This window comes from Bombus pascuorum, chromosome 12, assembly GCF_905332965.1.
Source record: "Bombus pascuorum chromosome 12, iyBomPasc1.1, whole genome shotgun sequence".
Taxonomy (NCBI): Eukaryota; Metazoa; Arthropoda; class Insecta; order Hymenoptera; family Apidae; genus Bombus; species Bombus pascuorum.
This window is the reverse complement of record NC_083499.1, coordinates 5,142,613-5,155,342: the sequence shown is the minus strand read 5'-3', so window position 1 is coordinate 5,155,342 and position 12,730 is coordinate 5,142,613. Positions and strand designations below refer to the sequence as shown.

At 38.0% G+C, this 12,730-nt stretch overlaps 1 protein-coding gene across 3 annotated transcripts in view; it reads left to right on the top strand.

The window, feature by feature from the left end:
• Positions 1 to 12,730, top strand: part of LOC132912513 (homeobox protein SIX1-like) — a 58,435-nt gene that overhangs the window by 36,360 nt on the left and 9,345 nt on the right. For 2 of the 3 annotated variants that reach the window (XM_060969995.1, XM_060969996.1), the window contains exon 4: positions 10,951 to 11,416. In XM_060969995.1, coding sequence (XP_060825978.1) covers positions 10,951 to 11,416 — 466 coding nt within the window. The remainder of the gene's footprint in view (positions 1 to 10,950; positions 11,417 to 12,730) is intronic. The other variant, XM_060969997.1, reaches the window with a different exon arrangement.

The following is a 12,730-nucleotide window of genomic DNA, read 5'->3' as shown; positions in this document are numbered from 1 at the left end:
TACTAAGTTTCACCTTGCAAAGAGAGAAATACTGCGTTCTTCCATTTTTTTCTATGTCGGATCAGAATGGAGATCAAGGAAACTAGGGAATAGAATTGTTTTGCAATCAGTAGAGAGAAAGAATAGGATCTAGGCGGAATTTGTCCCATTTATTAAATTTTGCTGTTAAGTCACTGAATATCTTCTATTCACATTTATCCTAGAATTCTAATTTTTAGAATCGCTTTGTTGAGTATTGGAATTAGTCCACTTTTATTTTGAATACCTGGCTTCATATCATAACACGATAATAAATGGATAAGACATTCGAGTGATAAATGAATTCTTGTAATAAGAAATACATGACTTCTATGAGAAGCTTTGAGGATGATGATAAACGAGAGGATAGTGACTCGTAAATAACAATAACATTTTGACGTTAGAAGTTTCATGAAATTCTGAGATGCGATTGTCTCCCCGATGCCAACTATTTCGCTGCAAAATCGAGTCGCGAATCGCAAACGATGAAGAGCCTATAAAGAATTCTTAACGATACTGTGTTGTGGTATTTCACGTCCTATATTTCCAGTTAAGAAAAGATGTGAAACGTAGCGCTATATCATTTTCAATAGACATCTCGAGTCTTGTGATTCAAATAGGTGTCATGGGTATGCGCGTGGACGTACTGCGCATGTCTACCGGAACTAATGTGCCGCCATTTTTATTTATGCACGTAACTCAGCGTAGCTTGACTACGAAGTTTATCGTACATTATTAACCAGGAATTTACGAGGGTCATAAGTTTATAGTAAACGGTTGTATATAGTTAGAGAAGGATATAAATAGGAATCCAGTCATTTTAACAGATTATAGAAAATATAGTGTAAATAGATGCAACACGTTACGCACGAATCGCAATCCCGATATTATTTACTTCCTTCCAGTGCCATAATTTACCAGAATGGATATAACCAGTGACTGAGTTCGTATTTATGACGATCCTAATTTATATATGCGTTTTTGTATCTTTAAATTTCCTATAAACATTCACAGCTTATATTTACTTGTTACAAACTTACTACTTACAAACCAATGCTTGTCTGAAACATATAATATCTTTAAATTATAGCTTACAATCACTGCGGCGCTTTACAGAAGCGATACATTAATTCTAGAATATAAATAGAATATAAATAGAATTTTAGAATAACAGATAAATAATAACAATGAAAGAAATGTTTCTTTACTTATGTTTATAAAAATTTGAGTTTCTTTAAAGATCCACAATCTAGTAATAAACTACTTGCTCAATAGTATGCGCATGCGCATTAGGAAAATAACAGAGCGTCGCTGTGTATCCTCCATACATAAAATTTACGATTGGATGTTAGTCGTCGTTGTTCTTTGATCGTACATACTAAAGTTTGGCATGAAAACGTGGAATTTCTGGCAGGCGGCGTGGAAGCAAATTCTTCCGTACGATTCCAATGTGGAAACAAGCCGATCAGTCGGAGATAAAGCGCCATTCATTTCCCCGCGAATTTCGATGCGACCGCCACCTATGCAGAGGTCGATAACTCTTCTGCTCGGAATCCGCCGGCTATTCGTCTTTCATTTGGTTACCCCTGCGTTACAACTGCTACATTCGTAATTATCGCGTCGTTAATCTTGTTGGACACGCGGGGGATTTTCAATGACTTTGAATTAGTATGTTCAATCGGAGAGACAAGTCGGAGAAGCCGAACATTCTTCCCAATATCAATTGAGATTAATCGCTACACTTCTTGCGTCTACTAAATTTTGTCAAATGAGGTTAGTTTTAATTGAAGCTTGTAAAACAGACTTCTAGTTGTTTCAATGAATAATTCGGAAGATTTATATGGAAATTTTTGCATATATTTAAATATTACATGTAATACGATTCTTTATCGGAACAAAGAATCCTGTTTTGCTTGCATCATAAATTGAAATTATTTAAGAAATATCGAATAATTATAGGTAGTGAAGTGCAATGTACATTTCACTTTTGCATAGAATCTTGTAAAAACTGCAGCAGCGTTTTGTGCATCATTGCATGAACGATTATTTCATATCTGTTATTTATTTACTCTGTATTTAATTAAATATGAGTAAATACACTATTCGATAATCAAGTACTTTTTGCATTATTTAGTTTATATTTAATTAAGTACAGTAGTAGATACACTATTGTATAATCAAGTATTTTGTGCATTATTTACTTTTTACCTATACTATTGCATAATAAGTATTTTATTCGCTATTCGCTTTCCACTTAATTAAGTACAAAGATGTAGACAGTTATTTAGAGTTATCTTGAATGAAAAGGTCAATAAATCAAAGAATTCGCATTGTAAGAAAAAAAAAGGGATTAAATCGTGGTTATAAATCTAGAGATAAATAGCCTCTAGGCGCCTATCTAAACTCTCCATCTCGATCATGATCGATTTGCATATTTTTCAATAAAATAAAGGACGCTCGGTGGGTGTTCCGTCGCAGTATCTTTGTTCAGATTAAATCTGTTTCATGCGATAGAATCGATCAACCGATCATTGACATGATCATTAACCAAGATTCTCGGCTGTGGTACAAAACTTTCGTCCGAGTTCCGCCATCGAAATACTTCTTCCTCGTGCCTCCCTGAAACAAGTTGAAGAATAGAAGTTGAAGACAAGCATATATATCCATTCACTTGTGTAACACGTTCCTCATAGAACGAAGAAGACTACCGAGTGGCAGGTTCAACGTAATCCGGATTAAGAAATTCTGAAACACCGAAAGCATTTTAACGCTTCGGTCCTCTTATTCGGGCGAGGACTTCTGAGTTTACCTCTGCCGATGTTATCGCTCTGTCACCCATTCAACGATCCCAAATTATCGATCAATCAGTGGTATTAGCTTCGAAATAGGAGTGCGAAGATTTAACTATAATCGATTGGCCGCTTGTTGTGGTTTTTGATTCGTATCCATTGGAACTTTGTAGTTTATAGCAGTTTGTATATTTCTCTATATACATACAGATATAGTAACGGGATCTAAAGCACTTCGAATCGTCTCGAATATGTATAAGAGAAAGCGTTCAAATTATGTAATTCGAACAGAATTCGAGGCTTAAAACTCTTGAAAATCTTGATGGGTTCTGAGTCTTGAATGCCTCGATAACGATCCAGATTCGAAGCGTCTCGGAAGTGTTTCAGATCTCATCGCTATACACACTCGCGTTAAAGCAAACCCGTAAAGGTTATTTTCGTATCCTTAAAAAGATACAGATACTATAGAAACTATATATAACCGTCAACAACCCATGGTGAATATTTCCTTAAAATTACACGATCGGTAGAATCGCCATGAAGAGCATGAGAGGGGCAGGTAAAGAGAAACAAAAGGTAGATGCGGTTAGCTTGACCATGGAGGAGGAAGCAAGAGCAAAGAAAGAGGCGAGCAAAGTTTGTAAACAGAGGCGGTGTGTACACGGTAGGCTGCATCCCCATTATTTTAGGCCGAAGAAATTCTTTCCTATCTGCTTATGGAATCAGCTGCCGGTGAAGTCCCTTCTTCTCTTCGTCGCTTACTCGATGCGCTCACCTGCCGAGCGGACTGGATCTAGAGACCAGAGAAACTGTGAGAGCAGTAACAGGCTTCCCTTGGTGTGCTTGGGAAAATCCTCTCTCTGCTTGCCGACAAACTGACCAACCGATTTTCAATTTGCTCTCTGGAGCATCCATGGAGATTCATCTGCGATGGAAAGCTTGCCTTCCTGCCTTTTCGACTGCATGCAGAGTAATCCTGAAGTAGTAGTCTTCTCTGTTCGCTAGTCTTCTCCGTTCAAAGGATCTCCCCTCCTGAGATAATGTGCCCATCTAATTCTGGATCTCACGAAAATTTCTGGCGTAAGTTAGGCTTTTGTAGTGGGATTTATGGCGCCAGGTAATTCTGCGAATAATTAGTACGTAACGAGAGGTATTATTTTTGGTTGAAGTTTTGTATTTTACTTCAATCTTTAATTGGTATCATTGGTAACCGTGAATGTGTAGATTACTTAATTTTGGTGTATTTAATAAGTTAATGTAATTAAGATCGATGACTTAACATGGAAATAAGGTACTTATCTGAAGTTACTGAAAGATACATGTCTTATTAATCATTGAAAGAAATAAAAATTACTTTTGCAACTAGTAGCCGGTCGTCATAGCGTTAAGATATAAAAATAGAGTGAAAGTGAAGGTCAGTTGTAGGTTAAACGTTTCTTCTGATATAGGTACACAACTTAGTTCTCGACTCGAGTAGTAATTGAACTGTATGAACATGAGCAGCAGGCGTTATGTCCGTTAGCTAGAGATTGTTCCCCTTTTTCTTTGTTTTTCACAACACGGTCTAATAATATTGTCTCGCGTTTCTAACGCGACGGCAAGCGCAATCGGATCGCATCTCTGACCAGAATAGAAGCCGAAATCTCAGATCTCTTGGCTCGGCTTTTAGTCGGCTTTCCACTGGTCACCTCGTGTCTTTTGCTCTTTCTATTCATTTTCCATCCTTTTCTAATTCGCCGCGAAGATATACGGCCAACGTTTACGCGTGTCCCGTGCCGAGACGCCACACTGATGATCATTGGAGACGCGGCACTACGTCTCACGCCCTCGAAATTCCTCTCTGTCTTATAGGCTTGTAATCAAATAGATCGTGGAAAAAGTCACCGACGATTGTTGACAATCGCGCAAACGAAGAATGCTCAACACTATGATCGTTGACTGTATAGAATTACGTTATGTATGTTACAATAAAGTCTCTATGAGGAAAGACGAGATAGAAAACAAAGCCGAATAAGAAGTAATCACTTGCGTATGCGTAAACATTTTGTAGACTGTATATCGTTCATCGTAGAAATTAATAACGTCTTTTAACAAGCCATATATACAAGGTGTTCGTATACGGTAAGCATGGTACAATAAAAAAATAAAATATGTTTCAAGGATATATAATAGGATTTTTTCATTCCGCTGTTCCGTTGTTCCTCATAATTGTTTAAAAAGTTATCCAATTGACAAGAGAGACCGGCTAATAAACAAAAAAGAACCAGATGCGTAATATTACAATATTGTATGTACAAGACATTTAAAATATTAGCTTAACTTTAATAATTGATGATAAAAGGAGCTGTAAGATATGTACATATTTTCTTATGATACTCTATGACTTTATAGTGAACTTACTCTTGTTGATCATTCTTATCAGGTCGACAAATCCAAAAATTATGCCCGTTCCTAATGAGCTGCTGTTCAACACGTTCGACATATGGACGTATTTCAACATCGTGCATATATCCACAGTTCGTCGTAATCCATTTTATCGCAGCATATTCGAGCGTCGTTTTTCATCGAGCAAACGATATCGAATAAAAGAGATACGATTCTATAGATGGTGGTCGATGATTGCGAGTGGGTGGCGCTGTCACGCGAGACATCTCGCGCGTACATATTTCGAAAAACTCTACGAGATATATTATAAACAAAAGTCACAACGTTCGCGGTATCGATAGACCGATCATATCTGTCAGTAACCACTCGAACAGCATCGCCGTTTCATTCTTACATATATAGACAGTGAAAGAAAGAAAGAGCCGAGGGCTATTCAGTCGGATTAGCATAATTCGTAATTTAATTTCCCGATAAATTTCCTATGGCGTTATTCGCTAGCCGGCCAAAATGAGATGGTATCGGCTTGCGCGATTCCACTAATTCGCGTCTAAGTTTATATCGCTCGGGAGAGAGCAGCACGGGGTCGAGATAGCATCTCCCTTCTTTCTCGCCCTCTTTGTCGCACCTACTTCGTGGCTTTCTTCGTTCCCCCTTCGTTGAATCTTTTTCTCTCGTGGGCCGCCTCGTAAAATCGGATTATATCGGCTCTGTCGCCCCTGCGTTGTCGCACACTTTATTCGAGCCACCACACGGTATCGCCCCGTCGCAAACGAGCGGGGTCAGGGTTCGTGGCGAGTGGTACACACGGTAATCACACGTTCTTCTTTAATAAATTCTAACCGCGCGATTCCTCTCGATGGGAGCAGTGCGCATGCGTGGTAAGGATTGATGGACAGCGCTGCATATGGCTACGTCACATGGTACATATTTCATAGGTATATGTAATTTGACACTAACCTATTTTTTCTTTTTTATTCACCGATTATTTTTCTTCTTTTCCGTTTTTTTTTTTTTTTTTTAGCGCATTTACTCTACCATGATTTATCAGTATAGATCAAGTTTAGATCTCTGTACTTTGGTGAGATATATTTTCTTTTTTCTTTATTGAAAAAATCTCGTAAGAAATTTATCATAACGATATATTACAACAGAATTTTCCAACATTGTATAGTATTACAAAGTAGTATAACTGGATATTTACATACGAAAGTACACAGTGTGATTAAGCTTTTTTTTCGGCTTTCTCCTAGATACACGAGTTGCAACTATTTAGGAAGGTTAGAACGTGAAGACACGCTTTGATGTTCGGAATAGCCAGCAGCGTTGCAACGTTTAATGGTAGCTGGAAATTTATCTTTCGAAGGTTGTACATATATTAATTTCGTTCTTTGAACATTATATAGATTACATTGCCATAAGACATAAGGCATGGTTAAGTTTCATTTTCGAGATTACATCTGCATTTAGGGTTGTTGGTAATACCGATACGAGCGAGAGCAGCTGCTAAATGATAGTGATCTGCACTACTTCTATTTACAGTTACAATAAATCCGCGAGATAATTGATAATACAATACGCTTTCATTATAAGTATGTATATAATAATTGTGCGAGGTTATCTTTTTTAACCTACGTATATATGTCAGAATCTTTTTATACCAATTTCCTAACTAATGTTATTTACTCTTTATTTGACGTCGAAATTGAATATTTGTAGTAATACGAATATTCTCATGAGTTATGTTACGTTACTATGATCATCCTCCACGTTTCTTTTAACTGTTTAATATTCATAGTCTTTAACGTCAAAAGTGGTTGAATTATTAGGGAATTCTGCGGTCAGGAGGTGACCTTAAGAACAACGCCAGGGACGTTGTTCCTCGTAAGATAGAATCTTCTTCACGATGGGATCCATGAAACCGTTCTCAGCCATTTCTGTTTCTAGAAACTGAACGAATCGATCTCGTTGACTTCGCTCGAGCAATGGAGAGGAGAAGCCCGGTTACGGAATTTCCAAGTGAAGCTTATTTACGAACTGGCCGATTAATAAAACGAGCCGCGCCTTCGATCATTATCTCAGCGCCGTTTAAAACGGCGAGACCATGCTGATGCCATAAAATCGCGCGCCACGGTTTTTCGGCCCGTTTCGATGTTATTCACTAGCGTGTCACATTTTTCGTACGAGAAAATGATTAAAAATAACGACAGTAAAAATTATTCGGCCATCGCCATCCTCCGCGAAATCGACGATCGTTATCAGTGATGATACGAAATTACCTTTGAATTATTGCCTCGATATTGGGAAATAATTGGACGTGTTACTAATTCTAACGAACTGCGCCTGTATAATAATACATATACTACGTGTACTGTATAAGGTGATTAATTTGTGTATCTAATTTTTTGTTAATTTAAAATGTGTTTCTCAACAAGAGTGTCACATATAATTTCAGAATATCACTGTTCGTTTCCTTTTGGATGATTCTTTATCCTGAAAAATTAGTGTTACATGTAATTTCAAAGTATTATATCATACTATTGACCTAGAAATCGGACTTGGTTTTACATAATTTATAAACATAAAACCAAACGAAAACTAAACTCCTGTATATCTATAGACACATCCGTTTAAACATTCACTCTACTACGCTTCATCTATTCTTCATTTATATATACATCTATACACATGTATATTATATATACATCTATATACAGTGCCTATCTGCACTATATTTTTTTATTTGTATCTTATTTCTCAATAATTGCACTTTTCCTCGCCGTTAATTCCAACGTATTATTATCCTGTAATCCATTTTGCAATCATCGTGTGCATTTACAATAACGCTAAACATGTACGGTATAAAAAAAAACCCGATGATATGGATAATCACAATAAAATAATAAACGGTAATAAGACTAAAGATCTGAAAAATCAAGAGAAAAACTGTTGGATGGAATGGCGAAGAGAAGCGAGAGATCTCGCGGTAATAGGTTTAGTTGTCGCGAGGAACTCGTCCGCCAAATAAATGTCCCGGGCACGCGATGAGTCACAAATCCTAATGAAAATAATAATGCCCGAAAGATTCCGTTCTCTTAGGCAGGCAACGCGCGGCGTGCAACGCGGATAAATTTACTGCGCGATCTCGACTCGGATAAGGCATACCTGGGGACACCTCGTCTGGGGTTATAGACCCAGGCATGCAACGGGTGGCACGGAAAGTACCGGTGGAAACAAGCTGATCCCCTTGTCCTTGCCTCGGAACTACGTCGTTCCACGTGTGGGATCTGTTGCATCGCGTCTCGTGGAAATAATTCTTGTCCTCGGACGACGAGAACCGACTCCCCTGCAACCGGCACCCAACGACCAACCAGATTTTCACCTGCCGAACGGATTTATCGTTCGCCTTGTCGTGGAAGAATTAGTCGAGGGATATAGGAACCTATATCTTTCTTTTTTTTCGTTGGGATCTTCCTTGATCTTTTTTAGCACGCTTCTGTATGAGACAATAATTTCTATTATCGTTTAACGACGTGTTACTGTATAAGTTAATTTCTATTTATGATGATACGTTAGACTCTTATACAGTAGGATCTTTCTCTGATCGTTTTTCAGGGGCATTTTCATTTTTTGTAGTGTCATTTTGTATGAGACAATAATTTCTATATCGTTTAATAATATATTAGAATTCGGTTCCATAGAATCCTCCTTGATCTTGTTCTTTGGGATTCTTTTATCCGTTTCGTTTTGATACTGTACGAGTGAGTTTCCATAGAACTTAACGACATGTTAGACTCTTATCTAATGGAATCTTCGTTGATCTTTTATCGTGATATGTATAGGACGATAATTTCTAGAGTTTAACGTTATGCTAGACTCTTAATCTAACGAAACCATTGACCTTCCTTGTTTTACGTTTCTACTCCTTCTTTTGAGTTTAACGTTATATCAGGTTCTAATCTAACGAAATCATCGTTGTTCTTCCACCCTTTGGCTTTTTACTATCCTTTCTTCTGATACTTTATGAGCCGATAATTTCTATATGATTTAACTATATATATATATATTTAAAAATCCGAAATCCCACCGATATCACAATAAAAAGATACGCGAGGAAGCGTAAAAATTAAGATAGCGGTTCATTCGTAAATACGAATTTTACCCGTAAAGATACACAAGGAAGTCAATCCTCAAGGATCGAATAATTCCCGATATTAAAAAAGTAAAATGATACCCGAAAGCGCGTAAAAGCGTGTTGTAACGCGTGTATCCTGTCGATAAAAGATACGATACAAAATTCAAGCATCCACAAATTTGAATTTCATTTCACTTAACTAAAATACCGTGAACGCGGTTCCCGTGGAAGTTGGTCGTGGAAGATCGAGAGGGTCGCCGATATCACAAAAGTGAAAGGTTACACGAAAGTGTGTAAAACGGGATGCCCGTTATCAGAGTTCGGTAGCTGTGAAGGGAGGCGGGGCCGAACTAAACGAACGCGAGAGGGACCGGTTCTCGAAAACACCCCGTAGACAAGTGTCGTGGCACTTGCGCCTGGAGAGACAGTGCCGTATCGCGGCGGCCACGTCTAAACGACTTGTAAAACAAGCGCTTAACGATTGCTCGTACCTGGATATAGAGAGTGTCTTAGTCAAGCATGACGAGGAGGTAACCGAACGTTCAAGAGAGAAAGAGGTCGAAGCGCGAGGCCGCAAGAACCCCGAAGTGATCCCACGTGCTTCGTGGCTTCGAGGAGGTCCAGCCTGCTAAATTGAGTTTACGATACGTCCAGAGCGAGTTCACTCCTCTCTTCCTCTCTCTTTCTCTGCCTCTCGCTTTATATTCCTATTCTGTTGTCAGTTTTACTCGTTCCTCCTTGTTCTCGGTGATGTTCCACCCTTAATTCACGTTGCTACACCCAGAAAAGGAAGCAGTACCCTCTTCACTGGTATTTTACGAATCGAAGATGGTATTATCTTAGCAGGCATTATTCCGAGCAGCCCTTATCCTCTTCCGCTTCTCGGGATAGGATCATTGGTCGACTGTTTTGTCAGTAATTATATTGGAACTGTTGCCGGTTGTGAGAAGAAGAGTTTAGTATCGCGGCGTAGCGGTGTTGCGGAGGAACCGCCCGAAGCAAGCGAGAACAGAGCGGTAAAGATTCGCCTAGCATCGACTTGCAATATTAATTGGATATCTAAACGGCCTCCATCGCTGGATGTGGGTATTGTTCGCGTTAACTAGGAGAAATTTGTTGGATAGATAATGAATGAAATCTATAGAGGATCTCTGTGTAGTTTCTACCGTTTTCTAATCTGTTCTTGCATTGTTAGCAGGGCTGTGTGTTCATATTTTTGAGGGAACATTGAGAATGGGATTGCATCGGAATCTTTGGAGAACTTAAAAGTGGAATGGTTGCTTCACGATTTTATATAGCTGTAGTTTGATCTTGCTGAAAATCATGACTGGTAGGATCCGTTGATTGGACTTCCTGATTAGATAGACGTACTGTAATGTCGGAAGTTACGTACAAGTAGTAAATTGTAAACTGGTTTTCTCTAAATTTACGATTCTACATCGAATATCGGTTGATTGTTTGTCTTAATATCGCTCGACTATTGAATTGTAATTTATATGATTTACGTGTACGCAACTTCGTTTGTTCAATTATCAAACCGTTATTTAAGTGCAAAATTGCACCAAAAATAAGCTTATACTTCATCGATCTTCTCTAACAATCAAAACATCTTCTTATCTGTTACAGCGGCCAACGAGAGGACAAAACTCACGGCGGAGGTTTAGGTGATTCGAGCAGCGAAAGTGGTGATGAAACGAAGAGGCAGGCGGTCAATCAGCAACCGCCGCAACAACCATCATCCTGCGCTGTAGCTGCGCAGCAGCAGCAACCGATGATGGAACATCAACAGGCGTCGAGCATGTATCAGCTTCCTCCTCCTGTCTCGGTTTCCAGTCCTCATTCGTACCACCAAGGCCATAGCTCGACCTTGAGCCATCCTCACACGCCGACGCACCATATACAACACCATGATACCGGAAGCGAGAGCGGAGACGACAAACGGAATCTTCATCATCAGCTGCAACATCATCTCCAGGTCGGTGCTCACGGTACTCACGGCTTGGTACATCCCACGGCGACCTTGCCACCGCCGCCACCCAGCTGCGCCCAGCAGAAGAGTCAGTTGGACTATATGCAGTACTATAGTCCACAGGTATAGTGAACTGTTTTGTGTGGTTTTGCTACTTTTCATCTTTTTTTATTTCTTTACTTGGCAGAAGGAAGAGGGACTGATCTTAACCGATTAAGGATCAAACAATAGTTTATCACAATGTTGTCATAAATATTTAAGTTACTTTCAATTTCATGGAATCGTAGGATACACATCAGTGTTTGACAAGAATTTTTAGATCATGACCTCAACACACGTTATTATATTTCACTGCAAAGGGGTTAGTAGAATTAAAAGGATTAATGGATTAACAGTTCACAGATACAGTGAACTGTTTTCTGTGGTTTTCCTACTTTTCATCTTTTTTTATTTCTTTTCTTGGCAGAGGGAAAAGAATTTAAGATCTTAACTAGTTAAAAGCAAGCAATGGTTTTTCGCTATGTTACAAATATTTAAGTTTCTTTCAATTGTTGAATAGATAACAGTATTTCTCAATTATTTTTTTGATCATGATTTAAAGGTATATTTGCATATTTCACTAGAATGTTAAAAGATTAATAGGATTAGTTTTTGGGAAGTAATTGGGCGTTGTTATTTTAAATTCTTGCTTTGTTAATTAAAAAATGTATGATAATGTGTATCGTGTTTGTAGTATTTGGTGGACTGAGAATTACGGTGTACATTAAAGTCTAGAGACTTGAGATTAATCGAGTATTGCAACTTTTGTAAGAATCATCCATTTAGTTTCGTCCAAATTATTCATTATGTGGTTAATTAAGTTGGAACTACTACTTAGCATATATGCTTTCATAAGTTTAAAGAGTCAATATTAAAGTTTTTACGATAACAAATGCAAAGCACGCATCGTATAGTGTAAGAATATCAGGTAAGGTGAAAGTTTGCCTGAAATTTATGAAGAATCTTGAATAAATTTTTGTGTTTATAACCAACTAAGTGTAATGGTTTGCGCGAGGGGTGACAAGTATGATAATTCTAACTGCGCTTTAGTAGTTCATATCTAACTTTTTTAAGCATCTGTAACAAAAACTAACTAGAGGGAAATTAATGATTCTTAATTCGATGGTTGGGAACGCATCTAAGCTGTAGATCTACAGGTAATGATCACTCTCTATAATCTCCTTAAACTCGATTACGTATTTGCTCAAGATACTCAAATAGTAGCCAATTCTTTTCCTTTTATTCATACTAAATATAATAGTAATAAATAATTAAATATTTTCTTCTGATCTACCAATCAGTTCCGGACCAAACAATATATATCAAAGATCATCAAACGTTATTATGAAAAGATTCCAGGGTCCTCTTGCATAACTAATTTAATTTCATTAATGAAAT